Genomic DNA, 25,485 nt, shown 5'->3' with positions numbered 1-25,485 from the left:
GGAGGATGTGGTTACCCAGAAATGACAACCCACTGTCGCACAGAGAGCGTCACCAGTCCACTGAAGGTGTGCTTCACGTTTCAGGCCTTCGCTTGCTTTGTATACTTCTCAAAGTTGGACAACTGAGTAAGGAAGGAGTGAAGCATAACTGATGCCTCTGAACGGTGGTCTTGGCGAAGAGTGCTGAATATATAACGGGCTGCCAAAAGAACAAACAAAATCTTCCCCAGAAGAAGTGCGGCCAGGGTGCCCATTGCAGGCAAGAATGGTGAGTCTGTCTCACACACGTTGGGCATATATATATATATATTTTTTTTTTTTAGTTTTATTATTATTCTGTGTGTGTACCGTCAAATCAGATCTGACTGGTACAGGAGGAGATTGTTCCTCCTTCTCCAGCAGAGCATCTGGTGGATTTGAACCGTGCACCTCTGGGATTGCAGTACACCTTCTTGCCACTAGGCCATCAGAGCTCGCCACATGTTGGGCATATTGTTAGAAGGGCCTCGTCCTTGGAGAAACACATCACTCCTGGAGAGGTGGAGGGTCAGAGAAAGAGGATGACCCTCAAGGAGATGGACTGACACAGTGACCGTGACATTGAGCTTGGGCATGCTCAGATCGTGAGGGTGATGCAGGAGGCGGCAGGGGTCACGCCTGTTGTCCGTAAGGTCGCCAAGAGTCAGCGCCAACTCCGTGCTACCCGCCACCCACGTTTCATTCAGACCCCCTGCACAACATTAACATTTAAAAAGCAAATCTCTCCCTTAATCTTTTTGAAAATTAATGTTTTACTACTTTTTGATTTTCAGACTTACAAATGTATTCTGTGGCCTCTGTTAACAGTTCCGTAACCCTGAAATAGGAGGTTGAAGTCCTAAGTGACCAAGGTAATATCTAAAGTCTGCATTTTGAGGAGAGAAGGGGGTGTTAAAAATGAAAAGCACAGTACTTTGATGATAATGCAAAAGCTGACGCATGATTGTAGAAATTAACAAAAACATCTAGTGTGTTTTTGAAATAATCTGTCTTTCCACAGCATGGTATTACGAACCATGGCTATTATTTGGGAAAACCCAACTATCTTAAACCCAAAGGGCTGCATCCTCAGCCGGAATTGTCACACAATGCTTTCAGGCCTGTGACCCACTGTGAGCTGGGGTTCCCTGCGCTTTCTCTTTGACACGTTAATGCACTATCTTCATGGATGCATTTCCTCATCCGTGGCTCCCGGGCCACCAGCAGAGCTGTATTCTACAGGCCTTGGGAGGAGAGGATTGGTTAACAGCAGCACGGGCCGCCGTGACAAGGCCGACACACTGCCCAGCAGTTGCTGGGAACTCCGTGAGTGTCACAGGCAGGAGATGCACCGTGACGTGCGCGTGTCCACACCCAGGCAGGCAGACCTCGCCATCTCTATCTGCAGCTCAAGCCGATGTCCACGGAGTGAAGAAAAGAGTGTAGCTTCTACTGTCCGAGCCAACGTTCAGCTGTGTCACATCCTCCAACTGGGCTGCTACCCATTAAGCCACCTTATGTCTAACATTTCATGGAAGTTATCCACTGAGAGAGAGAGAGGTTTAAACGGAAAAAACAAAACAAAAACAACAACAAAAAACCAAAATAAAAAAACAACCAACCCAAACAAACAAACAACCCTTGACTTTGCAGTGATTCTAGCTGATAGTATGACAAGGTTTTTAATGTTAGGTGCCATCCAGTTGACTCTAGGTCACAGAGACGCCTTGACTAGGAGATCTGAATCGTATCTTCTCCTGCACCATCCTCACCAACTCTGGTCTGTTACTAAGCACTAAAACGTACGTCTACAGACTCATATTCATGATATTCTGTCCTAACTCCTCTTTGGGGAAGTGGAGGAGCTTTGCCACCAGCAGGGAGGCATGCGGTTCAAAACCACCAGGTGCTCCACAGGAGAAAGATGTGCGATCTCTTCCTGTGGGATTTACAGCCTCTGAAAACCTGCAGGAGGGTCTGTTACGGGTCAGCTCTGACTCATCAGTGTACGACTACCACCACCACCACCACCACCACAATAAGACTTCAAGCGGACTTATTTCCCAAATTTATTTTTGTTTTTTTAAGTAAGAAGCCCAAGTTTCCCTTGTGGTTCTGCCTACGTGTATGCATTTACTTCTGCAAATAATGTCAATTTCCATTTCCATGCTTCCCTGCAGGAGAATTCTTACTTTCACAGCTCTGCTCTACATGCAGGATGGAAAATGCTAACGCTGTATTGGCCTGGACAATCAAACGGTAAAAAGGACCTGAATTCAGAACCATTTGTGCAGCAGCAACGATACCCTCTTCTCTCTTCATCTCACAAGGCACTGGTCTGAACAGCCATGTGTAAAGTAAATGTCTCCTTCAGGGTGGCCAGGACAGCTGAGCTCAGGAAGAGAAAAACAACAAACCCTGACCTTCAACGGACGAGGCACGGTCTGGGTTAAGACAGTGGCTGCGCTTTGGTTTCTAACAGCAGGAACAGCACAGAAGCTGAACCAAGGGGCTGACACAGAGTGGACTGTGAGGCGGACGCAGGCCTGAGGGGGGTTCCGTTGTCCGTTAGGGTCACTATGTGTCAGAGCTGATGGCGCGATCGCTGAGGACAGAAGACCTCCTGGAGGCACGAACTCAACCAGCCCAGACACTGAGTTGGAACAGACTCGTGGTCAACCTTCCAGTGGGATTCTGAGGCTGTGAACAGCACGGGAGGAGAAGTCCATGTTTCTCCCACCGAGCTGCTGGTGGATCTGAATCTTCTCAGGGGTGACAGCACCCCTCATGTGATACAGAGTAGGCCACCAAGAATTGATGGCTTTCAACTGAGGTGCTGGCGAAGAGGACTGAATACACCACAGACTGGCACAGGACAAAGAAATCCGCCTTGATGGAGTGCAACCGGACTGCTCCTTCGAGGCGAGGAGGGTGAAACGTTCTCTCTCTTACTTCAGGCAAATTTTCAGAAAGAACCAGTCCTCGAAAAGAGACATCATGCCGGGAGAGGCAGGGGTTCAGAGAAAGAGAGGAAATGAGCTTTAACAAGCTGGACTGACTCCGTGACCACCACGGGCTTCCGCGTAACTGAGATGGGGAGGACGCCCAGGACAGCGCAAGGTTCTGAGCTGCTGGTCATAAGGTCGCCAGGACTTGTCGTTGGCTCAATGGCACCCAACAACAGGCCACCTGAGCTCCCTGGAGATGCGGGAGAACAAAACTGAAGAGATCGGGAGATCCAAAGGAAAGCCAGGCGTACCACACAAGACTCTTTAGAAGGAAGAGGCACAGGGCAGGAGGTGAACTGCAGAACAGCTCAGAAAGCACCACGGGCTTAGTCTTCATTTCTTAAACCGTATTGCCAAGAAACAGCCCCGGGACGGCTTCTGAGACCCTCCCTCCAGTCCGAAAGGTCTCATCTTCCGCTGTTGAAATCCTGCATCCTTTGGAATCCGTTCTAGAACACTAATAACAACCTGCAGGTGTGTTCTGTGACTCTGACATAAACAATCTCATTTCACCGAAAACTGATGGAAGGCGGAGGCCGATGGAATACAAAAAGCCAGGGTGGCACAATGGGTAAGCATCTACCTTCCACCCAAAAGGTCAGCTGTTCAAGCCCACCACCAAAAAGAAGAAGAGCCTGTCTGTTTCTGTAGAGAAACCGCGAAGCAGTCCTATCAGGAAATGTGTCTAAATCACTTTACAGCAAAGCTCTTGGCTGAAACCCTACAAGAGCAGATGGAAGTCCCGTTCCGCCCTGCAGAACTACCATGAGTCCTAAATGATTCCGTGCAATAATTTTGTGTTTTGTTTTTACCTTTTTCCTATCAAGGTAGAGTGAACCTGAGGTAATCAAAGTCCGCCCATGTGCTCTGGGTTATATGTGAACTAAAGGTGTGCATTCTTCTTGAAGGCGGATACAGTTGACAGAGGTGCCCAGGGCCACTCTGAGTCAGGCCTGGGTGAAAAACACACTAAGTAACAGAGCGAGGGAAAGTGTGTGTTAGACAAGGTTCTTGATGGTGGATTCCGCCTTTCAGAAGCCAGGAAAGCCTGTAGGATCCGGGACTCGCAGCGCTGTGTCTTGAGGAAGCAGCAGTTCAGAGTTTGGCTGAACCCCTGGTCACTGTGGCCCTCTCAGCCCCCAATAGACCTCAGAATCCTTCTCCACACAAGGCTACGCAGTTAGTCACCACACACAGGCTGGAGAGGGGACATCCAGCTGCCCTCCTTGAAGAAGGATTTCCACCTCTCCCTTTCTCATCTCTTTAAAATAGTATCACATCTAGAAGGAGTGCTTAAGAACTGAACACCGTGATGCATTTTCTGAGCACAAAGCTTGTGTGACAGCGTGTGGGCGTCCTCTTCAGACCCTTAATTTCATATACTCAGATAGTACTGTCCAGATAATCTAGTATTTGAACAATTCAATCTGCTACATCTTGTCAAAAGTTCTCCTCTGAGACTCGAATCAGTTTTCTTTGTTCCAGAGATAAAAAAAAAGAAAATGTAATTCATTTCTATGTTCCTTAAGTCATTTGATGCATTAGGTGGATTTCACCCACATATTCTCTCTCTTAAGACAGGAATTATAGACCACGAAAACTCCTTTTATGGAGAAGAGCAGAGAAGCGAGGAGTCCCCGAGACCAGTGCCCTGGGATAGCCTTTAAACGTGGAACTGAAATGACTTCCAAGGTCATTTTTCAGCTAAGTAATGAACTGGCTCATAAAAGAAACACTATGTGGGATCCTATAAAGAATCATTTAGATGAGAACAACATTTGTTCTAAAGTAACACGGAAATGAGAGGGGCACGGAGGCTAGATTAATGGAAACAGAACTACCAGAATAGGAATACTGAGAACATGGACAAATCGTCGAAAGTACACCCAAGGCCACTGGGGGAAAAAAAAACCAGTATAGAAATTGTCAAATTAGAATTCATTAAAAACACAGAGTAATATAAAAAATAAATTAGTAAAAAAAAAATAATCCTAAGCAGTTACACAGCTTTTTCTCTTTATCACCTTAAATTTAATTAGCTGCGGAGGCTGGAAGTGTAATTGCCAAAGTAATTAGAAAATTAGGAACTCTCTCTAGTTTTAGAGTTTTCTACTTCTAATTACAGACTGTCTCTTGTTTTTCCACCTTTGTGCTGAATTTGTCTTGTTTTTTTGGTTCTCTGTTAAGTTCTAGGCCCTTGGGGATTCTGACTTGAGAAGGCAGGAAATATGACAATGTTAAGTGACAGGCACAGCACTTCTTTTTTCCAAGACACTGGAAAGCGACCACTAGTAGACTGGTTGTCCAAACCACTGGCCAGAGGCAGTGGGGAAACAGAACAGAAGCAAAACCAGGAGCTGGCGGCAACTGGCTGCTGAGGAAGTCACGGCAAAGCTGTGGAGAGATGCAGATTTCTTCAGGCCTAGCCCTCAAACATGTAACACGTGCCAAGCTTCTGTTCTGAAGCAAAGACCTAACAGGTTATATACATACTGCACGATGAAAAAGGGGGTAGGAATAGAAAGGAAATGTTCTCTTTCTCGAAAAGAATACTGTAGACATAAAAGGCAAAATTCACCACTGCCAGAGAGGGGCTGACAGAGGAGCCTCCTGCCGGCTGCACTTCCGACGACGTCCACGGCACAGCTCTACAGCTTGCTCCCTTCTTTTTAATTAAGGAGGAGGTGGTGCATTCGAAGGACGCGCTCTGGACGCTGCTGGCTGGAAAGCAGATTTGATCTCGTCGTGATGCTCAGCCAACATTGATTTTCTGCCCCAGTGGAAGAGATTTCACTCGGATGCATGCCATTTAAATTCATTTTACACAGCTGCTTAATGTGTAGGCACTGGCAGGCTTGGCAAGCCACGGCCAAGCTGGCTTTGTGGGCCTGAATAGGCCTCCTGCGCGCGGAAAGGACAGATCCTAAGGATTAGCAGCTGATGCTAGATGCCTCTGCCCCCCCTGCTCTCTTCCCACCGACTCTGAATCGTCCTGGAAGGGACCACAGGAAAGTCAGAAGGTGACAAGTGCCCGAGAGGACAGGTACGGCCAGCTAACCTGCCACCAGCTTGTTCATTCTTCGGACAGCACTTGGAGAATTTTTTTATCCGAGACACTGTGCTTCCGGAATTTAGAACTCACAACTGCAAAATTACCTTTTGCAAACAACTATGAGGTATCATCTCGCCCCAGTAACAAGAGCAAACAAATAATACTGGTGAGGTTGTGGAGAGACGGGGACCCTTATTCACTGCTGGTGGGAGTGGAAAACAGTGCAACCACTGTGGAAGGCGGTATGGAGCTTTCTCAAAGAGTTAGAAACAGAAATACCATTTCACCCAGCAATTCCACTACTGGGAATATACCCTAAAGAAACCAGAACCACCACCCAAGCAAATAGACAGAGTACTGCTGCGTTATTCACAAAGAGATGGAAGCAACCCAAAGAAAGACCCATAGAAAAACTATGGTTTACTCCCACAATGGAATACTACACAGAACTGAAAAAACAAACAAGGAACTCATAAAATATTATACAACATGGGTGACCCTGGAGGATATTATGCTGGGTGAAATAGCTCAGTCACAAAAGGACAAATACTGCATAGTGCCACTGTTATAAAACAGGACTGAGATGGGGGTTGAGTGAAACTAAAAAAAAAAGAGGGAATAGATAATGAACAGTGCATTGGAACATATGAAGGAAAGAACTATTTAAAAGGAATATATGATTAGGCATTATACGTACAACAGCCCAGAATAAGAGGTACATAGCAAAGAGAGCTGGGGAGTGGGGGAGAATGGGAGGTAACTGTGCAACAATGAATGAATATATAATACAAAAAGTGAACTGGAGGAGCAGGAAGGGAGGGAAAAGGGGTAAAATGTACAACAGCGAATGACTGAAAATCTAACTTTTTTGTAAACTTTCATTAACATCACAAACCAAAAAATTTTTATTAGAAAATAAATGATCTTTCGCTCACACTGCCTAAATAAATAGGAAAACCCTAAACCACAGCCAGTGAGCTGTTTCTGCCTCATGTGGACACAGCAGGACAGAGCAGAGGTGCCCAGTGGGGGTTCCAAGGCTGAGGACAGAGCAGAAGTGCCCTGTGGGGTTACGAAGGCTGAGGACAGAGCAGAGGTGCCCTGTGGGGTTACGAAGGCTGAGGACAGAGCAGAGGTGCCCTGTGGGGTTACGAAGGCTGTATCATCATGGAAGCAGCCTGCCTCATCTTTTTCTCACGCAGAAGCTGGTAGCTTTGAACTGCTGACCTTTCGGCTTGCAGCTGAGCGCCTGACCCCTGCATCATCAGGGCCCTTTAAGAAATATATACGGACTATCATACTAACAAAAAAGCCCTGTGTACTACACTCTTACCAAGTCATGAAGCTTGAGCTTCACACACACAGCTCGTTAAACTAAATTTTCTACAAATTGGCTATTCCCTACCTTATCTATCTTATTATTAACGCAAGCTGAGGGTTATTTCTCTCCTGAAATGGCCATGGAACATCATTAAATCTGTGTAGTGGTATCTTAAAGTTAAACTACACAAGAGGAGACCAAGAACAGCATTTCTGCTGAGCAAAGCGTTCGACACAAGAGGCCTTAGGGCATTTGCCCGCTTAAACGTGGTAAGGGGTTTGAGATTCTAGGAAAGAAGTGAAGCTTTTTGTTGCTGCATGTAATTCCTGTGTTGACACGGGAAAGAGAATGGCAAGAACATGCTTAGAAAGACCGGAACTGTGTGCTGGGCGTTGGGCTGTCAACAGTCCAGAAATCCTCGGGAGAAGGAGACAGCAGGAGTCTTGGGAACAGAGGTTTGCTCAGGGACGAGCGATGGGAGAGGGAAGCCCCTACGTCCTGCTAGTGCCCAGTTCACCCCTAGTGTGGTCTGTGTCCTCAGCGGAGGCCACGGCTCTCCAAGTTCAGGGGAGTGTGGGGTGGTTTGGGGAGAGGCAGGTGTGAGGTCACAGTCATGAGGACAGTGGTCCGCACAAGTGTCCACACGGAAGGACTCTGATGACCGGGGATATGAGAGGTGGCGGTGCCTCACTGCTGAGGTGCCTCGCGGTGGACCCCCCTCTCAGGCAGGACGGGGAGAAGCCATGCCAAAGCCATGCAGACTGGGCCCCTGGGGGCGGCATGCGGTTCCATCACACCATCACGGGAGGAACGCCATAAACACAACACAACACAACACAACGAACAGAAAACCCGGGACAAACAGAGATGAACACAGAGACGGCCCCTCTGGGATGGGTGTCCTCTGGGGTCTCGCTTTTCTGGCATGGGGGTGCCTCCAGCAGCCAGGGGCGCTCATGAACAGGGGGTGATGTCCAGCGAAGGGGAAGGGCTACCTACCCGTACTGGTCAGGCTGGTGCAGCAGGGGAGCCTGAGAGTTGCCATAGTTGGGGTGCTGGGAAGAGAACATGGGGCGTCCGCCAGCCCCAGACTGGCTGGGATAAGCAGGCGACCTAATGTATGGTGGCCTAAAGGAACAGAGAACAGCTGCTTTGATTGGTTCGGTAGCACAGGTATGAGCCCCCCGTCCGTCTAATGTGCCCACCTGGAGATGTGGAAGGCAGTGGGTGGGCGGAGGGTGGCAGGTGTCCTGCTCTGCACCGACCAGCTGCCTCCGGGGACAGAGGGGACAAATGGACAGGGCGGGGAGAGGGGTTATGAGGAAGACGCTCAGAGTCAATCGTAGCTGACCCCTTCCAAGCACAGTGCTGACTTCGGGCAAAGCTCAAAGCAAAACCTCCGTCCTCCTTCCCTCCTGGAGAGTGGCCGTGGGCAGCTTGTGGGCAGTGTTGGGACGGCCTACTGATGGTGGACGGGAAATGGGAGAGGCACCAAGAAACTCAGATAAAGAGGTTCAGAAGGCAAGCAGGAGGGACAGTACGTTTTACTCAACAGAATTATGTCTGAACGTCTGTCCAGATCACTTGAGGCTTCTTGCTTTACTAGCAAACAGAAAGGAGGTGGATTCATGCTTTCTGAGTTCTAGCAATGGTGAACTTATGGAAATCTAGCCGAGAGCTGCCTCTGGACCAAACAGAAATGGAAGCACACCTTGAGGGAGGGTGACGGGCGCGCTGTGGGCTGGTGGCTGCTAAGAAATCGTAAAGTGGATGGGCGAGAAGGCTTGATTTCTAATTCCTCATAGGACATTTATGATTGCTTGCAGCAAATAGTGAGGCTAGGGTTGGGCTGGGAGGGGGTCCCCTACATTCCCCAAATCACAGATTCAGAGGAAAAGGGACACAAGGACACATTTACACACACACTCTCTCTATCTCTCTTCACACACACACCCACTCTCTCTCATTTCCCCTCAGCAAAAGCCAGGATTTTCTATCTTTTCTTCTGAAGAGAACATTAACAGATACACCTTTCACTGTGTTCTTGAGAAGATATTTATATGTGCTTTTAAAAAAGATCTGACTACGTCTGCCTCATCAAGTTTTACGTAACTATACTATTTCTAAGTAGCTGGAGTATTCACATCAAGAAGGAAACGTCATAATCAAAGGAAGCTACCAATTCTGGGGGAAGCCTTGCTCTAAGAATCCAGAACTTTATCAAATATTATCTTTGCTGATGTACCACATTTTTGGGTTGGACAGACACAGAGGAACAACTGGAAAGAGAACATAAGAATACAAAGTAGACAAATCGCCCCATACAGGGAAAACACACACAAACAGGTATGTACACACACCACTTTCTATCTTACAAGGATTTCTAAGGTGGCTGAGCAAAGGGGGTGTTATGCACTTGTGTGTTTAGAAGTGAAATAACTTTGGTCTTTAAAATCGCCTGTGTGAATGTGGCTGTGTTCAATGGGAGTGCGGCGACCCGTCCTACAATGAGAGCTGGCAGCCCAGGTGCTGGCTGGGATGACTCCAGACACGTCCAGCCGCTGCCCACGGCGGCCCTGCCCACCGCATGCCCTCCACTCCTGCAGTGCGGCCTGTCAGTCACCGCCTGACCTTTGTGGCCGGGGACAGCCCTGGCAGAGAGCCACCTGCAGAGTGGAGTGGGGTGCCCGCGCCCGCCCTGGCGTCGCTCCTGGGGGGCGTACCTGCTCTGTGCCGAGTTCGCAGCAGCCTGCATGACCGCAGCGGCTGCCTCCTGCGCCTTACGGTTCACAGTGGGCATGGGCGGCCCCATTCCTGGCCCTCCCTGCTGAGGCATGCCGGGAGAGCTGGGGGTCATGCTGCTCATGCTTCCAGGAAACGGTCTGCTCTGCATCCCGGCCGATGGCATCCGTCCCAGGGGCATAGCACCACATGGCTGGCTGGGCCCTTGTCCATGCATCTGGCTGTTGGCATTGATGCCCATGCCAGGCCCTGGGCCGCTGTAGCTTGCACCGGGCACCCCGCTATACGCGGGGGCTCTGGAGTAGTTACCTAAATGAAAAGCAAACACAGATTAAAGCCTGTTGTTTTAATTGTGAAACTTGTGACAACATTAGCTGCAATTACTTCTGGTCTCACAGCGTGAGCGTGTGGGGCATCGTTGTCCTGTAAACCCTTCCTCTGTTGGCATCGGCGGGGCCGCCAGCCACAAAATAATGCTATCTGTGCACATTCCAGAAGGCCCTCGGATGTCAAACCCAGGCACAAAGAGCCACACAGGACGGCTGCAGCATGTAGGGGAAATCCAAGCTGGCCGCCAGAACAGTTCATCAGCAGGTGAGGGACTGCGGTGCTGAGTGCGGCTTCAGTACATTCCAACTTCTCAAGCACGACACTCCCCACCACCCCCGGGCCGGCCCGCCCTGCAGCGCTCACAGCGAGGACAGAGGGTTCCAGGAGGCGACACAAGCCTGCGTGGAGACGTGGGACGGGCCTGTCCTTCTGCAGCGTGGGGACAACGGCTGTTCCTCGCTTTTGTGCTGGAGCACGAGACACAGGCTGCTTTGTGCTGTGTGGCATGTCTCATGCGTTGTGTTAAGCAGTAGGATGACAGGTCCCTCCGGAAAGATGGACCCACCACGGAGCGCAGGCAGGCTAGACCCACGGCGAGAGGCTCAGAGTGGCCCATTTTCTTTTAAAATATTTTTTAATTATTCTTAATTTTCATGAAAATTTACAGAGATTTTGGATTTTGGCCCCTTTTCTGTGCATACCAGTCACCGAGGAAGGACCTTCCAGATACATCCTCCCCCAGCATGTAAACTCGCACCAGACTGAGGGTCCCTCGGCTGGCCCCTTCCAGGACTGACATGGAGAATGGCAGCTGTCACACCTGAAGGTCACAGGCTGTGGGGTTCTGTTTCCTTCCACATCATATAACTGAGTGTGTATCAAGTAAACAGAAGGAAATGAAAGTGTTTTCACTGTATCAGCAAATGTACTTAACAAGTAGGCAGACTACATGTCAGATAAGGTCTGATGGCCTAGTGGTAAGGAGCTGCTCTGCCAACCTGAAGGTACAAGGTTCGAATCCACCAGCTGCTCCTTCAGAGAGGAAGGGGCAATCTCCTCCCATGTGATTTACAGCCTCTGAAAACCTGCTGGAGAGTCAGCTACGAGTCGGGTCTGACCTGATGCTCCACAATAACAACCAAGGCACGGCAGATACAGAACGGAGTGTTTAATTCTCCCTAAAACCCACCCGCACTCCACACCAGCAGTCTGAGACTGAGAACGCAAGTCAGCATTCACAGCCTCTGGACACCACGGACTGAAACGACGGACTAGGCTGCCTCCCACCAAGGGCTGGTGCGTAAGACAGAGAAACCAGACAAGGTTTGTAGAACAGGGAGGAGGGACCTTGCTGCCTTCTGGAAGAGTCTCCTCACTCATCTAACATCTTTAAACACTTGCTATAAGCCAAGAACCGATCTGGGCCATACAGGTGATAGAAAGTTAAATATGATCAGATTCTCGCCATCAAGAGCCTCACAATTAATCCGGTGATGAGAGAGAGGGAGAGAGGGAGAGGGAGGGAGAGGTAGAGAGAGAGAGAGAGAGAGAGAGAGAGAGAGAGAGAAATAAAATAATGAAGGAGCAACAAAATACAAAAGTCCAATCTCCTTGGAAAAGTACAAGGGATAACGGAGAGCAAGTCTGATTTGGGTGGAGGATGAGAGGGTCATATGAAGCAGGGAGTTCAGGGCAGAACCTTTGTCAAGTGGGATCCTCAGGGCACCATACAGGCCAGTGTATGGGGTCTGGAGACCAGAGGCTGCAATCCTACACGTCGTTGCTCAGTGCCGTTGACTCCGACTCAGCGATCCCACATCCACCCGATGGAAACCCTGCCTGCCTTACCCTGGACCTTCCTCACTCTCTGTGCTGTAGTTAAGCCCTTAAGTTAGGGATCTGAATCATTCTCAGTTTTGTAAAGCAAAGGTGGGGCCACTGCCGTATGCTGCAGACTCCATCCCTAACAACTTTAGAGATGCTGTTAGGTGCCTTTAGTCAATTCCAGCTCCGTGACCCCTGTGGACAACAGAAGGACACTGCCCAGTCCTGTCCTTCTGCCCAGTCCTGCACCATTCTCACAATGGTCACAGTGTTTGAGCCCACTGTTTAAGTCACTGTGACTGTGCAGCGCTGTCCACTTTACCAACCAGGATGTCCTTCTGCAGGGCCTGGTCCCTCCTGATCACATGTTCAAAGTTCCTGACACAAACTGCCGTCTTCTTCTCTTCAGAGAGCGTGCTGGCTCTTCCTCCAAGACCGAGTTGTTACGTTCTCTGGCAGCTGATGATGACGTGTTCAACGTTCTTCACCGTCACCATAATTCAAAGGTATCAATTCTTCTTTAGTCCACCAACTTAACATACGAGGTGACTGACAATGCCATGGCTTGGGTCTCCCACACCTTTGTTCTCATCCTGACATCTTGGCTTTTCAACACTTTCAAGAGGTCTTCTGTAGTGGATTTGCCCAATGCAACATGCTGATTTCTTAACTCCTGCTTCCCAGGGCACAGACTAAGGATCCAAGTAAAAGAAAACCCTTGACAAGCCGAGCATTTCATTTACCACAGCCCTACAGGTGGCCTCTGTCATACTAACTTGATGAGCTGGTAATAGAATAGCAACAAACGGCACACTGTGCACAAAGTGTCTCAGTGTGTGCATAGACATGGTGGAGTGTGACGTGACCTCTGGGCAGTGCCCATGTGGCGAGGGCAGCGCAGTCCAGTCCCACCACGGTTGAGCTTCAGGCAGCTGTGAGGCGGTGACTGAGGGGAGACGCCGGGCTGAGCCAGGCCTGGGATGTGCCCCCAAAGCCGAGGGTTGAATCTGAAGACTCAGAGAAGCTGCTGAGAGACGTGCAGCAGGAGCTGGACTGAGTTGGGAACAGCAATCAAAGCAGGACCTGAACCAAGCTCCTGTTTGCTCAGTTTGTATTAAGGGCACTCATCACCCTTCGGGCAGCTTTATGAGGAACAGGTCTGTTACTACCACCGTCCTTTTTTTTTTGGTTATACTTTAATATATCAGATGGGCTTTGGGGGACAGTGGGGTGCACTCAGTTCTTCTTGGCAGCTGCCTTCCTCATGGTGGCCAGAACGTTGCTGAGTTCTTCTCTCTTCCTCTTGGCGCGGATGTGTGTGCCCACCCTTTTCTTGATGAACTTGAGGGCCCGCTTGTCCTTGGAGACCTTGAGCAGCTCCGTGGCGCGTCGCTCGTAGGGCGCGAAGCCACACACCTCCCGGATCACGTCCCGCACGACCTTGGTGTGCTTGGTGAGGCGCCCGCGGCGGCGGCTGTGCCTCGGCTGGTTCACGTTCTTGGTGACTTTGTGGCCCTTGTTGAGGCCCACGGCCACAGGGTAGCGCACAGCCACGGCTGCTGCACGTCACCACCGTCCTTTTAAAGATAAAGAATAGGACACAGAGAGAACTAGCCTGAAGCTCTACACCTTGAATGCAGCCATCTTTAAGGGACAGGCCACGTCCAAGCATTCAAACTGTCCACACACTGCCCTGCCAAGTCTGAAAAGAAACCACACTTTGATAGCCCCGAAGTCCCTATGGTCAAATCAATTCTAGCGCATGGTGACCCTGCATTAGCAACGCTGGATGTCTTACCGGGAAGAGACTGGCCATCCTTCTCCCCTGGAGTAGATGGTGGGCTTGAACTGCCAACTTTCCACACAGCGCGACAGCACATCACTGACTAGGCCACCAGAGCTGCTACAATAGCTGTGAACACAGGTTTCCTTAAGCTCAGTTAGAAGGCTACATGTCTGCATGTTTGTAGGTCACCAGGCTTTTCAATTCTTTCCTGAGCACTTACTCTTGTTTTAGGCGCATTATATTCACTACGAGGCATGTGATATAAATTACAGACGGTACAGAGGCTACTTTATTGTTTACACAGGCTATGGTCTGGCATGCTTCTTCTGGAAAGTGCCAGAAAGCAAATATCTTGGGCTTTGTGGGCCGATGACTGATGTTGCTCAAGCAGCCCCAGAACTTCCTCAACAGTGTGTGAACGGATTTGAGTGGTGGTGTTCTAATAAAACTTTATTTACAAATACAGGTGGCAGGCCAGAGTGGGCCATAATCTGCTGAGCTCTCATTCAGACCAGTTTCCGGCCAGGCGAATAAATGATTGTAACAGGAACAGAAATTGGACTTCTTCAGCCCTCAATACCATCTGGAGGACTAACGAAAGGCTTAAGAGGATTATCAGTGGGAGGCCAACTCAAGAACTGGAAAATTGGAAGACAAAGGAACAGCAGACAAGAATCGAGGAAGTGCCCCAGGAACTACTTGGGGCGTCCTGAGCTGCCTGGGTGGGGTCAGTGGCTCTGGCCAGTCCTCCCTTAAACCACCTCTTCCAGGGGTCCCGGGCATGTGAAGGGCCAGGTGTCCTGAAATGATCAGACTGGTATCATCTGAATGCAGACTCACTGAGGACCACTGGATGACAGTGTCTGACTATCCCCACAACGACCCCATCTGTGTGCAAGCCCACCTGACGGGAGAGCAGGAATCTGGTGTGCCGGCCCACTCTTGTTGGTTTTTGCTGTTGCTGTTATAATATTTTTTAAATACCAGAACATTTCCTGCAGAACCAAACACTGGAATTCTTAAGATGAACCAGATGCAGCCCTTGTGGGTGTAGGTGTTGTTTCCTTCACAGAATCCATGCCTCAATCTGTGGTAGATAATTTTCAGATGCCTCATATGGCCAGTGTTGTTGTTATGTGCTGTCAAGTTGCTTGCAACTCATAGCAACCCTATGTACAAGAACCCTAAACCCTGCCCTATCCTGTGCCAAACCTTACAATCTCTGATACACCTACTCCCATTACCCCAGTCACTGTATCAATCCATCTCACTGATAGTTTTCCTCTCCTGTGCTGTCCCTCCACCCTCCCAAGCACGACGTCCCTCTTCAAGGACCTGTCCCTCCTTACAACATGTCCAAAGTATGTCAGATGAAGCTTCAGAATCCTCCACGGAGTAGCCCGGCTATCGGTGGTATTTTGTCTTTTAGGCTCGGTACTCCAGGTGTTCCTTCTCTTGTGCTGGGCAGGGTTGCCACATTTGCCCCAGGTGGACTTGTGGAGGTGGGAGGCCTGGGAACCCCAGGTGGACTTGTGGAGGTGGGGGTGTTGGAACCCCAGGAGGACTTCTGGAAGTGGGGGGCCTTGGAACCACAGCAGGGGCACAATGAGTGCTTCTTATTGTGACATTTTCCAAATGAAGAAGTCCCTTTTGTCATCTTGTTTCTCCATCTTGTTTTGTTAAAGACAAACCTCCCCGTCTGGAATTTGAACACGGGTGTAATTAATGCCCGCACTCTGCCGCTGCTCTGTGGTCACCTACCGCCTGCCCTCAGCACCCCCGGAGTGACTCACTCCGGAAGAGGCCCTAGCCAGGGTAAACGCGTGTGGCCTTTGCTTTTGAAGGAAATGAAGTAACGCTTTAATCTCATTTCAGAAAGCAGGCATCCAGGCACGGGAAGGGCAGACGAGCCAGAGTGAGGCTCTGAGAGGGAGGTGGTGGCCTCTGCCTGGACGGGGTGGCTGGCTGGACTCTAGGCTCGGGCACCTTGGTTGATCTGGCAGGGCTGGACGTCACTGACACAAAGGAAGAGGGGACCAAGACATGGAAGTGCTTTGTGCCCATGTCAATTTTTCTTTCTCATGATGGAAAGCTGTGCCGTGCTTCTTGAGCTGGTCCAGCAGCAGGAGACATCCTGGGTGGACATGCTCAGGGACCATCAAGCCCACCACGCTCCCAGGCGGGCACGTGTGCAGAGCATGGCCCAGTGCGTGCCCTCCATCAGCTGGGCTTGTTCCTTGAACTGGCGCTCACAAGCTGGTGAACGTGGCCTAATTACAGAGGCCCCTATTTGGGAGGAGAAACACAAAGTCTTCTTCTCTTTGAACTCTTAAAAGACTTTCCTTATTAAACTTGTGTGCCTGGATAGAAAAGGTTTCTAAAGGGCTGGGCGGTGGCTGAAGAGGCGGCGATGGGCTGAATAGTGACTGCGGTTCGGAGGCTCACTGGCGGTGTGACCTCCTGTAAGTTACTGAGTCTTCTGACTTCAGATCTGTCCTCAGTCAAGGTGTGATCACAAGGAGGACTGTGTTGAAAGTGACTTGTTCAGTGCCAGGTGTGTATAATCACCTGACAAATGGTTACTGTTAGGTGCTGCTGGGTTGAGTATGACTCATGGTGACCCCAAGAAAAACAGACCTGACGCCTGTCCGGTCTTGTGCCGGCCTCACCGTCTCTGACACACTCGAGCCCACTGCAGCTGTCACGGTGTCAATCCACCTGGCTGAAGGTCGTCTTCTCCTGTGCCGATCCCTCCACCTTTCCAGGCATGGTGTCCTCTTCAAGGAAGAGACTCTCCCAGCAACACGGCCAAAGTATGTGAGACGAAGCTTCGTAGCTGTTAGTATCAAAAGGAATCCTAGTGGATGGTAGTTAAAGTGTTAGGCTGTTGAGCCCATGGTCGGTGGTACAAATCCACCAGCCACTCCATGGGAGAAAGGTGATGCAGTCGGCTTAGAGACTACGGCCTTGTAGACCCTGCGGGCGGCTCTGCTCTGCCTTAAGGATCACTCAAAGTCACCGAGTCCCGGATGACTCATAGCTGACCCTCCGGCAGATTTCAGAGGCTGTAAACTGCGTGGGAGAGATTGCCCGATGGAGCAGCTGGTGGATTCGAACCGCCTGCCTTGGGGTTGTTAGGAGCTGGAACTGCCTCGACAGCCAAGGGTTTGGTTTTGGTTAGGTCACGATCCAGTACAGCAGCACCAGTCACGGAACGTTAACACCCTCCTTCCGTGCCATCTCTAAAGCCGTGCAGGTGGGGAACGGGGACGGGCTCTCGGAGGATGCATAATCAGCCTCTCCCAAAATAAAGAACCAAATCTGTGAGCCAATCAAAACACGAGAGGAGAAGCCAGGAATGAGAAGTGCAGTCTTATTTCCATGTTTCTCTAATAGATTAGTAATTTGTTGGCACCGACGCTGACAGAAAGCAGATGGAGTGGCATTAAGCACAATGGAGGCAGCAGATGCTGGGCCAGCCCACCTCAGCTGGACGGCCTGGCAGCCAAGGCCGAGGGCCCACAGCCTTTGAGGAGGTGCAGGCTGGTACAGCAGCCCCGGAAAACTGGTGACCAAAGAAATTGAGGGTTCAGCCCACCAGGAGTTACACTCAAGACAGGAAGCAGGCCGAGTGAGGCTGAGTTAACTGTGCGCCCATTCCAGGACATTCACATTTGCTAGTTACGGCCAATATGCTGGGCCTCCTGCTTTTATCGGGCTATCGCGTATGTCCCCCAAGATACAGACTCTTCTTCGCTGTCTCGGTCGTCCGGCAGTGCCTCAGGACCACCGGCTGGCTCTGCAGGACCCCCAGGCTGTGCAGTACAAAAAGCAACCACATAGCACAGAGTGGCCGCCTGACCCTGCGTGGAACGAGGGCAGGGCTGTCAGCTGTGCCACCAACACGTGCCTGCGAGCTCCGGCTAAACACGCGTTTATTTTCTTTTTGAGCCAACAACAGTTATTAGCTTTTCTGCAGCTGTGCTCAACATGACGTTATTTTTAAAGTCACAGTTATTAACACAGAACTCACACAACAAAACCAACCAGGTCTGGTGGGGCCGTCATTAAGCCCTTGGCTGCCAACTGAAAGGTTGGCTGTTCAAACCCAATCAGCAGCTCCGTGGGAGAAAGGCCTGGTGAACTATTCCCATAAAGATTATGGCTTCCTCGGTCAGCTGTCACATAGAGACAGGAGCTGGAAGTGATTTAACGGGACTGAACACCACCACCACCACCAGCACCACAGTTGAGATGAAGGATATGGTCAATCATGAACCGGCCTCTGATGGTCAATCCCAGTTCCACCTCCCAGCCCTGTCATGCATCACTTCCCTGGGTTACTTAATTTCCTCTCACTGGCAAGTCGACTTCCACTACATGCTCCCAGCTTGGGGCAAGAAAAAACCCAAAGCTGGCTGAAATACTTGCACACGGCTCTTCTGTGTGGACGTATGCTTTCCGCTCTCAGGAGGAGTGGGGCTGCTGGGTCGCAAGGCACACCTAAGTCTACCTTTCTAAGAAAACCTCGTGTGATGCACCCTGCCACCAGACATGTGGCATCCTAAGGGCCCCCATCCTCCCAGCACCTGGCATTATCAACTTCCAGGAAACTTCAGCTCTGCAAACAGGCAGGCAGCCGGCCTCGCTGCAGCTTTAATCCCCATTCCCTCCTGACACACAGGGTTTAGAGCATCTTATGTACTTAGCTACTGGTTACCATATTGACATGGGATTCTTTCTGTTTAAAATAATGACAGTTCTAGTTAAAAAAGTGTCTCCCTCCAAGCGGATCTGTCTGTTCCGAGTGGCAGACCATGACTACTTTCAGGCGCTATTTTAAGGGTGAAGCACACGTCCAGCTCTTGGTAGGAAAGGGGGTCATACACTGTGCTACATCTTATGTTCTCTTTTCTTGAATTAGTACTGTGGCATGTGCTGTTGGTCCAGAACCAGCTCAGCGCTGACCCTCCAGCAGGTTTTGAGAGGTAGTATATTACAGGGGGAGCTCTGGTGGCCTAGAGACAAGAAGCTGCACTACAGTCCTGAAGGCACGCGGTTCAAGGCCACCAGCTGCCCCTTGGGAGAAGGATGGTCAGCCTCCTCCCATGCGATTAACTGCCTCAGAAAACCCACCAGCCGGTCAGCTATGGGTCAGTTCCGACTCTATGATGCACAACAAGTGCAGCCTTCAGTATGGACTGAGGCTCAATGTCAAGAAGACAAAGATTCTTACCACTGGACCAATTGGTAGCATCAGGATGGATGGCGAAGAGATTGAGATTGTTCACAGCTTCAGTTTGCTTGGCTCCATGGTCAATACCCTTGGCACCAGCAGTCAGGAAATCAAAAAACTTATTGCGATGGGAAAGTCTGCTGTTAGGGACCTCTCTAAAGTACTCAAGAGCAACGGTGTCTCTCTGGAGACTAAGGTGCGCCTGATACAGGCCATGGTCTTTGCAGTCACTTGTTATGCATCAGAGAGTTGGACAATGACTAGGGAGGATAGAAGGAGAATTGATGCCTTTGAGCTGTGGTGCTGGAGAAGAGTATTGAATGTACCATGGACTGCCAAGAAAACAAACAGATTCATCCTGGAGGGGTTAAACCAAGCACTCCTTGGAGGCAAGGATTCTGGGGCTTCATCTGATATACTCTGGGCATGTTGTAAGGAGAGACAGGTCCTTGGAGAGGGACATCATGCTGGGTAGAGTGGAGGGACAGCGCAAGAGGGGAAGACCCTCTATGAGATGGATTGATTCGGTGACTGGGGTAATCGGGATGGGTGTGTCAGAGGCAGTGCGATTGGCACAGGATAGAGCAGGGTTTAGGGCTGTTGTACATAGGGTTGCTATGAGTCGCAAACGACTTGACGGCACATAACAACAACAACAACAACAACAACATATTACAGGGGACAAGGCTGCCCACTTTTTCCCATGAGCAGCTGGTGGCCTCGAACCTCACGCCTTTGAGGTTGCCTCTGAAGCCCCTAGGAGTGGTACTCAGCTCAGCAGCACTTGACAACTTTGCAAAGCAGCTCATTGTGAAAAGGAACGCGAATGCACACAACAACGACAGCAAGAACACAGGGGCCTTACGAACAGGTTTGAACCCTGTCCCAGCCCACACCACACTCACAATCTCCAACATGCTCCAGTCCATCACTAGACACGGTGCCAATCTCTCTTGTTTGGGGTCTCTTCTAATGCTCTACTCTCCCCAGCAGGAGGTCTTTTTCTAAGGACTGGCCCCTCCTGGCAACTGCCCTCCCCCCCACCCCGCCCCAAGGTAAATGAGATGATGTTTCATCGTCCTTGCCTCTAAAGAGTATCTCTGTTGCGTTCCTCTAAGATGTTATTTGTTTGTTCTTTTGGTAGCCCATGGGATAGTCAATACTTCTCCAACATCACAATTCAAAGGCTCGAGTTTTCCTTAGTATCCAGCTTTCAGATGCAGACCAAGCAACTGGAAATACACAGGCACACTTGTCTTTAAACTGATATCGTTGCTCTTCAGCACTCTGGGATGGCCACGGAACAGATTTTTCCAGTGCAGTAAGTCTTTTTATGTCTTTTTTTTAAAAATTTATTTTATTTTCTTATTACTAATTTTAATCAACGTTTACAGAGACTTTGGATTTCCATTCATTCATTGTTGCATTTTTCTCCCTGCCCACACCCCCCCTCCCCAGTTTGCTCTTCTCTTTGAAAAGAAAAAATTCTTTCATTGTTATACAATCTCTCCCCCCAAGTCCACTGCATTTTGCAGCCTTCATTCTGGACTCCTGTCATGATAATAATACCTAACCAGATATAGCTTTTAAACAGTTCTTTCTCTCATCTGTTTCAATGCAGTATGCATTATTTATTCCCTTTTTCTCAGTCTCCCCCAACCCTGATGTCAGTCCCGTTTTACAACAGTGGTGCTATGCAATAATTGTCCTTTTGTGACTGAGATATTTCACTCAGCATAATGTCTTTTGATGTCTTGAGTGCTGCCATCCTGGGTTCTGAATTATGTATCCAACAAATGGAATCATTAGCAATGTCAGTGTGTCTACTATGATGCGCCCTACCGGGTCAGTGGTGGGGATTTTTATTTCCTTCATGTTGAGATACAATCTATATTAAAGACTGTAGTCTTTGATCTTTTGTATGTAGGTAATTCAAGTCTTGACTTTCTGTAAGCAAAGCCTAATGCAGGTTGTTGATGAGTCTTCCTTCAATCCTGATGCCACATTACAAAGACAGGTCCTTTGAAAAATTACATAGTGGTGTAAGTTCAATGTACAAATACAAGAACCAAGTCACTGTTGTTATTAGGTGCCATTCAGCTGAACATGACTCCTAGAGACCCTGTGAAGAGCAGACCTGAAGCCGGTCCTTTCCTGTGCCAGGTTCATCATCTCTGACACACATGAGCCCACTGCAGCAGTTACTGTTATGAAATTGGTTCTAACGCACGGTGACCCCACGTACAACAGAACGCAATCCTACCCGACCCCACACTATTCTCACAATCTCTGCTGTGCTCAAGTTCAATGTCGCAGTCTCCGTGTCAACCCCTATGTGAGCACCTTCTCTTGTGCTGACTCTGGTGCTCCAAGCATGGCATCTATAGCCAAGGCCAGGCCCCTTCTGACAACACTCTCAGAGTGTGAGAGGTCTCACTGTCCTTGCTTCTAAGGGGCCACTCTGCTACACGTCCCCCAGGACAGAGGCGCCCAGGAGTCTGAAGTGACAGCGGTCTCCCCTCCATAGCACACGCGTGCGCTCCAGGCTCAGGGCAGCGGGACACTACATGTATGCCTACCCCGTAGGATTCCAGCCCAGGGCGCCTCAGCTGCTCTCGTGTGCTGTCCCCGAGGTTACGATGAGTTGGAATCCACTCAGTGGCCACCCACAGAGGACTGCAGGAAGTGGGATGTGACCAGGGAAGAGGGCCAGCTGGACCTGCTTCTCCTGTGAGTCAGGCTCCAGTCAGGGGGCCACACCAAAAGGTCATTTCCTTTTAATGAAGATCTGATTAGAGTGATCTGTGAACCCAAGGAAAGGCATCAGCAAAGGGGCACGTCCATGCATCGTGTTTCTATGTGGGGATCGGGGATGGCCATTGGCAGGTCTCATGACACAGAGGAAGCCCTGCTGTCTAACTGCTTCTTGGTCCACAGGGAGGTGCGGTGCTAACCCAAAGACCACCCTCTCCGGTGGCTCAAAGCCCCCAGTTACTCCGTGGGTGAAGACGTGCAATCTCCTCCTGTGTGATTTACAGCCCCACGGAGCGCCCGCTAGGAGCCAGCTCTGACCTGACAGCAGCGCTCTGCGCTGAGGTAACACGTGGCAGAGCGCAACTGAGTTCCACCCCGTTTTCAAAGGCTGAGTTTTCCAAAGCTGTTCTCCAGACGGTTCACTTTTGTGTAGATTCAAATCACTGAAAGTTAATTGTGTTAGCATTCTAACAAACGTGTTCATTACTAGTGTATGAACTGGGGACAGAGAAAGAGAGTCAAAATCGGTTTCCGGGTCATAGGCTTCACCTTTTTTTGTTAAAAAAAAATTATTTATTTTTTTGTGTGTGTACCATCAAATTGAAACTGACTGGTCCAGGAGGAGATTGTCCCTCCTTCTCCAGCAGAGCATCTGGTGGATTTGAACCATGCCCCTCTGGGATTACAGCACAGCTTCTTGCCATTAGGCCACGAGAGTTCGCCTGTCTTTACCTTTCTTTTTTTAAAATTTTTATTGTATTATTTTTATGTGTACCGTCAAATCAGATCTGACTGGTACAGGAGGAGATTGTCCTCTCCTTCTCCAGCAGAGCATCCGGTGGATTTGAACCACATACCTCTGGGATTGCAGTGCAGCGTCTTGCCACTAGGTCACCAGAGCTCCCTTTTTACCTTTCTTAAAAACATGTTGCACTGGGCAAATATGCTGACCTTTTTAAAGGGCTGAAAAGCAAGGATGTCAATTTGAACTTGAAGGCACACCTGACCCAAGCTGTGGTACTTTAACATAGTGTGTTAAATGTCTGCATTATCCACACACTCCAATCTTGCTCTTGAATCGATTCTGATTTATGGTAACTTTCCACCAGCCTCCAAGACTATAGACCTTAAAGGGAGCAGACTATCTCATCTTATTCCTGAGAAGCAGGTGGCAGATTGGAACTGACGACCTTCTGTTAGCCATGGACTTATCTATGCTACTAGCAACTCATGTACACAGAAAAAGGATTAATGCTTAAAACAGTTTAGAAAACATCTGCTTGGTCAGTCCAGGAGAGGACCGACACTGTCACTCTAGAATGCTGATGATTTCACATGGCGAGGTGAAAGAATTAGTTTCACTCCTACTGGCCACAAAACAAAAGATGCTTCATGCCTTTTCTCATTCATTCTTTAAGCTGGGTTTGTACTGTAAGTTTCCCACTTATTCTCCCCCCAATTCCCAGGTTTGGATAATACAAGGCTTATCTGTCTCAAGAAAACTCCATGCTTACATCTTGTATCTTGAAGGCTAAATTTGAACATCAAAACAAGACTGATTGCCTTAACCTACTTCTTGCTATAAAAATGATCTGATTCAATCTGTGTTTTCTTGTGCTAGCAAAACGGAGGTTTGGAAGATTTCTTTAACAAATCACTTTAGAATACGGAAACAATAATTTTGCCAACCACTGCTGTTTTAAGCATAAAATGAGACCGAGGCTGGGGGTGCGGTGGGTGGGGTGGGGCTGAATTTCACTCTGCTGTGTACAGGGACCCTGTGAGTCAGAAATGACCAGACAGGACAGAGGAATAGCAGCAGCTTTATGGAAGTGGTGGTGCAGTCGGGTAACCTGTATTAAGACAAAAGTGGGTGAGCTAAAGGCTGGTCTGGAGAGACGCGCCTTCGGGCGGCTGAAGAATTAGACGCTCTCAAAGCATTAGCACTATGGGGGGATGTGTTCTCACAGATGACACGAGACCACTCAGCCCGGACCTCCGCTACAGAAGCAGAGAGGCACTTAGCTTAATTCACTAACGAGACTCTCAAGAGCCTAGCCTGAAATCCTGGGTCATGGTGACCCCATGGCTACCACGAACCTGTAAGGTGTCCTCCCCAGGTGCCAGTGGACTGACCACCTGGGACAGGATGCTTGGGAACACTTGTGCTGTAAAAGGGTCAGGGTGTAATTTGGTCTTTTGGAATGGAATTCAATAGGATGGTATTCAGAGTGCCATTGTTAAATCTGACAGACATATTTTAATGAATGAAAGGAAGAGTTCAGAGGCCACTTAATTTGAGAGCAAATCTTTTGATTGTTCTGAGAAACACCATTACCAAGCAATTTGGAAATGAAAGACTCCGACTCACCTACCATAAGACCCCTGCTTCCCGAAACACACGCTATAAACAGGAAAGCAAGAAACTGGGCTCCCTCAGTCAACAACCCGAACGGCTGTACACAGCGGCCATGCAGCGGCCCAACGTGCTACCATGACTGTGAATGACAGGAAATGTCAGCTGAAAATTCTTGTTATCTTTCCATTGTTGCTTATTCATAACAATATTAAAGCTAATGGGAAATTTCCACGTGATTTAGAGCCTCTGAAAACCTGGAGGGTCAGACACAAATCAGACTAAAAACCACATAACAACAATTAAGACTAAAGCGCTGTATTTTTATAATTAGTGACTAATATGCAGAAAAGTATTTGTGGATGGTCTGTGTAATAGACTAGCTTTCCAGAGAACAGAAAAACAGACAAGACAGAGTCTTTGTCCCTGTGGCTAGGTGCTGCCCAGCTGACTACACAACTCACGACGACCCCATCAAAGACTCATCAAAACCTGGTCCCACATTACGCTGAGTGAAATATCTCAGTCATCAAAGGACAAATACTGCATAGTGCCACTACTGTAAAACAGGACATTGGGGTTAGGCGGAGACTGAGAAAGATGAGATAAATAATGTATACTGCATTGAAACAGATGAGGGAGAAAACGGTTTAAAAGGGATATGTGATTAGGTATTATTGTCGTGACAGGAGTTCAGAACGAAGGCTGCATAGTGGAGTGGACCTGGGGGGAGGGACTGTATAACAATGAAAGAATTTTCCTTTTACTTTTAAAAGAGAAGAGCTAATTGGGGGGAGGGAGACATAGGCAGGGGGAAAAGTGCAGCAATGAATGAATGGAAATCCTCAGTCTCTGTAAACTTTCATTAAAATTAATAATAATAAAAAAATTAAAAAACCCAACAAAAACCAAAATAAGAAAATAAAAAATAAAAACCAAAACCAAACCAAACAAAAATCCTGTCCCCTCCTCTCAATCTCCACCAACATCCAGCCTACAGCGACAGTCCCAGTGTTGGTCCATGGTTGTAAAGCCTTCTCTCTCTTTTTTTTTTTTTT

General features: G+C 49.0%; 1 protein-coding gene across 1 annotated transcript in view; it reads right to left on the bottom strand.

The window, feature by feature from the left end:
* Positions 1-25,485, bottom strand: part of ARID1B (AT rich interactive domain 1B (SWI1-like)) — a 528,266-nt gene that overhangs the window by 63,490 nt on the left and 439,291 nt on the right. The window contains exon 8 of the mRNA XM_006882755.1: positions 10,123-10,450. Coding sequence (XP_006882817.1) covers positions 10,123-10,450 — 328 coding nt within the window. The remainder of the gene's footprint in view (positions 1-10,122; positions 10,451-25,485) is intronic.

The sequence above is a fragment of the Elephantulus edwardii genome, unplaced genomic scaffold (genome assembly GCF_000299155.1).
Source record: "Elephantulus edwardii isolate Elephantulus edwardi_28Jun2011 unplaced genomic scaffold, EleEdw1.0 scaffold00024, whole genome shotgun sequence".
Classification (NCBI taxonomy): domain Eukaryota; kingdom Metazoa; phylum Chordata; class Mammalia; order Macroscelidea; family Macroscelididae; genus Elephantulus; species Elephantulus edwardii.
This window is presented reverse-complemented; position numbering and strand designations above follow the sequence as displayed.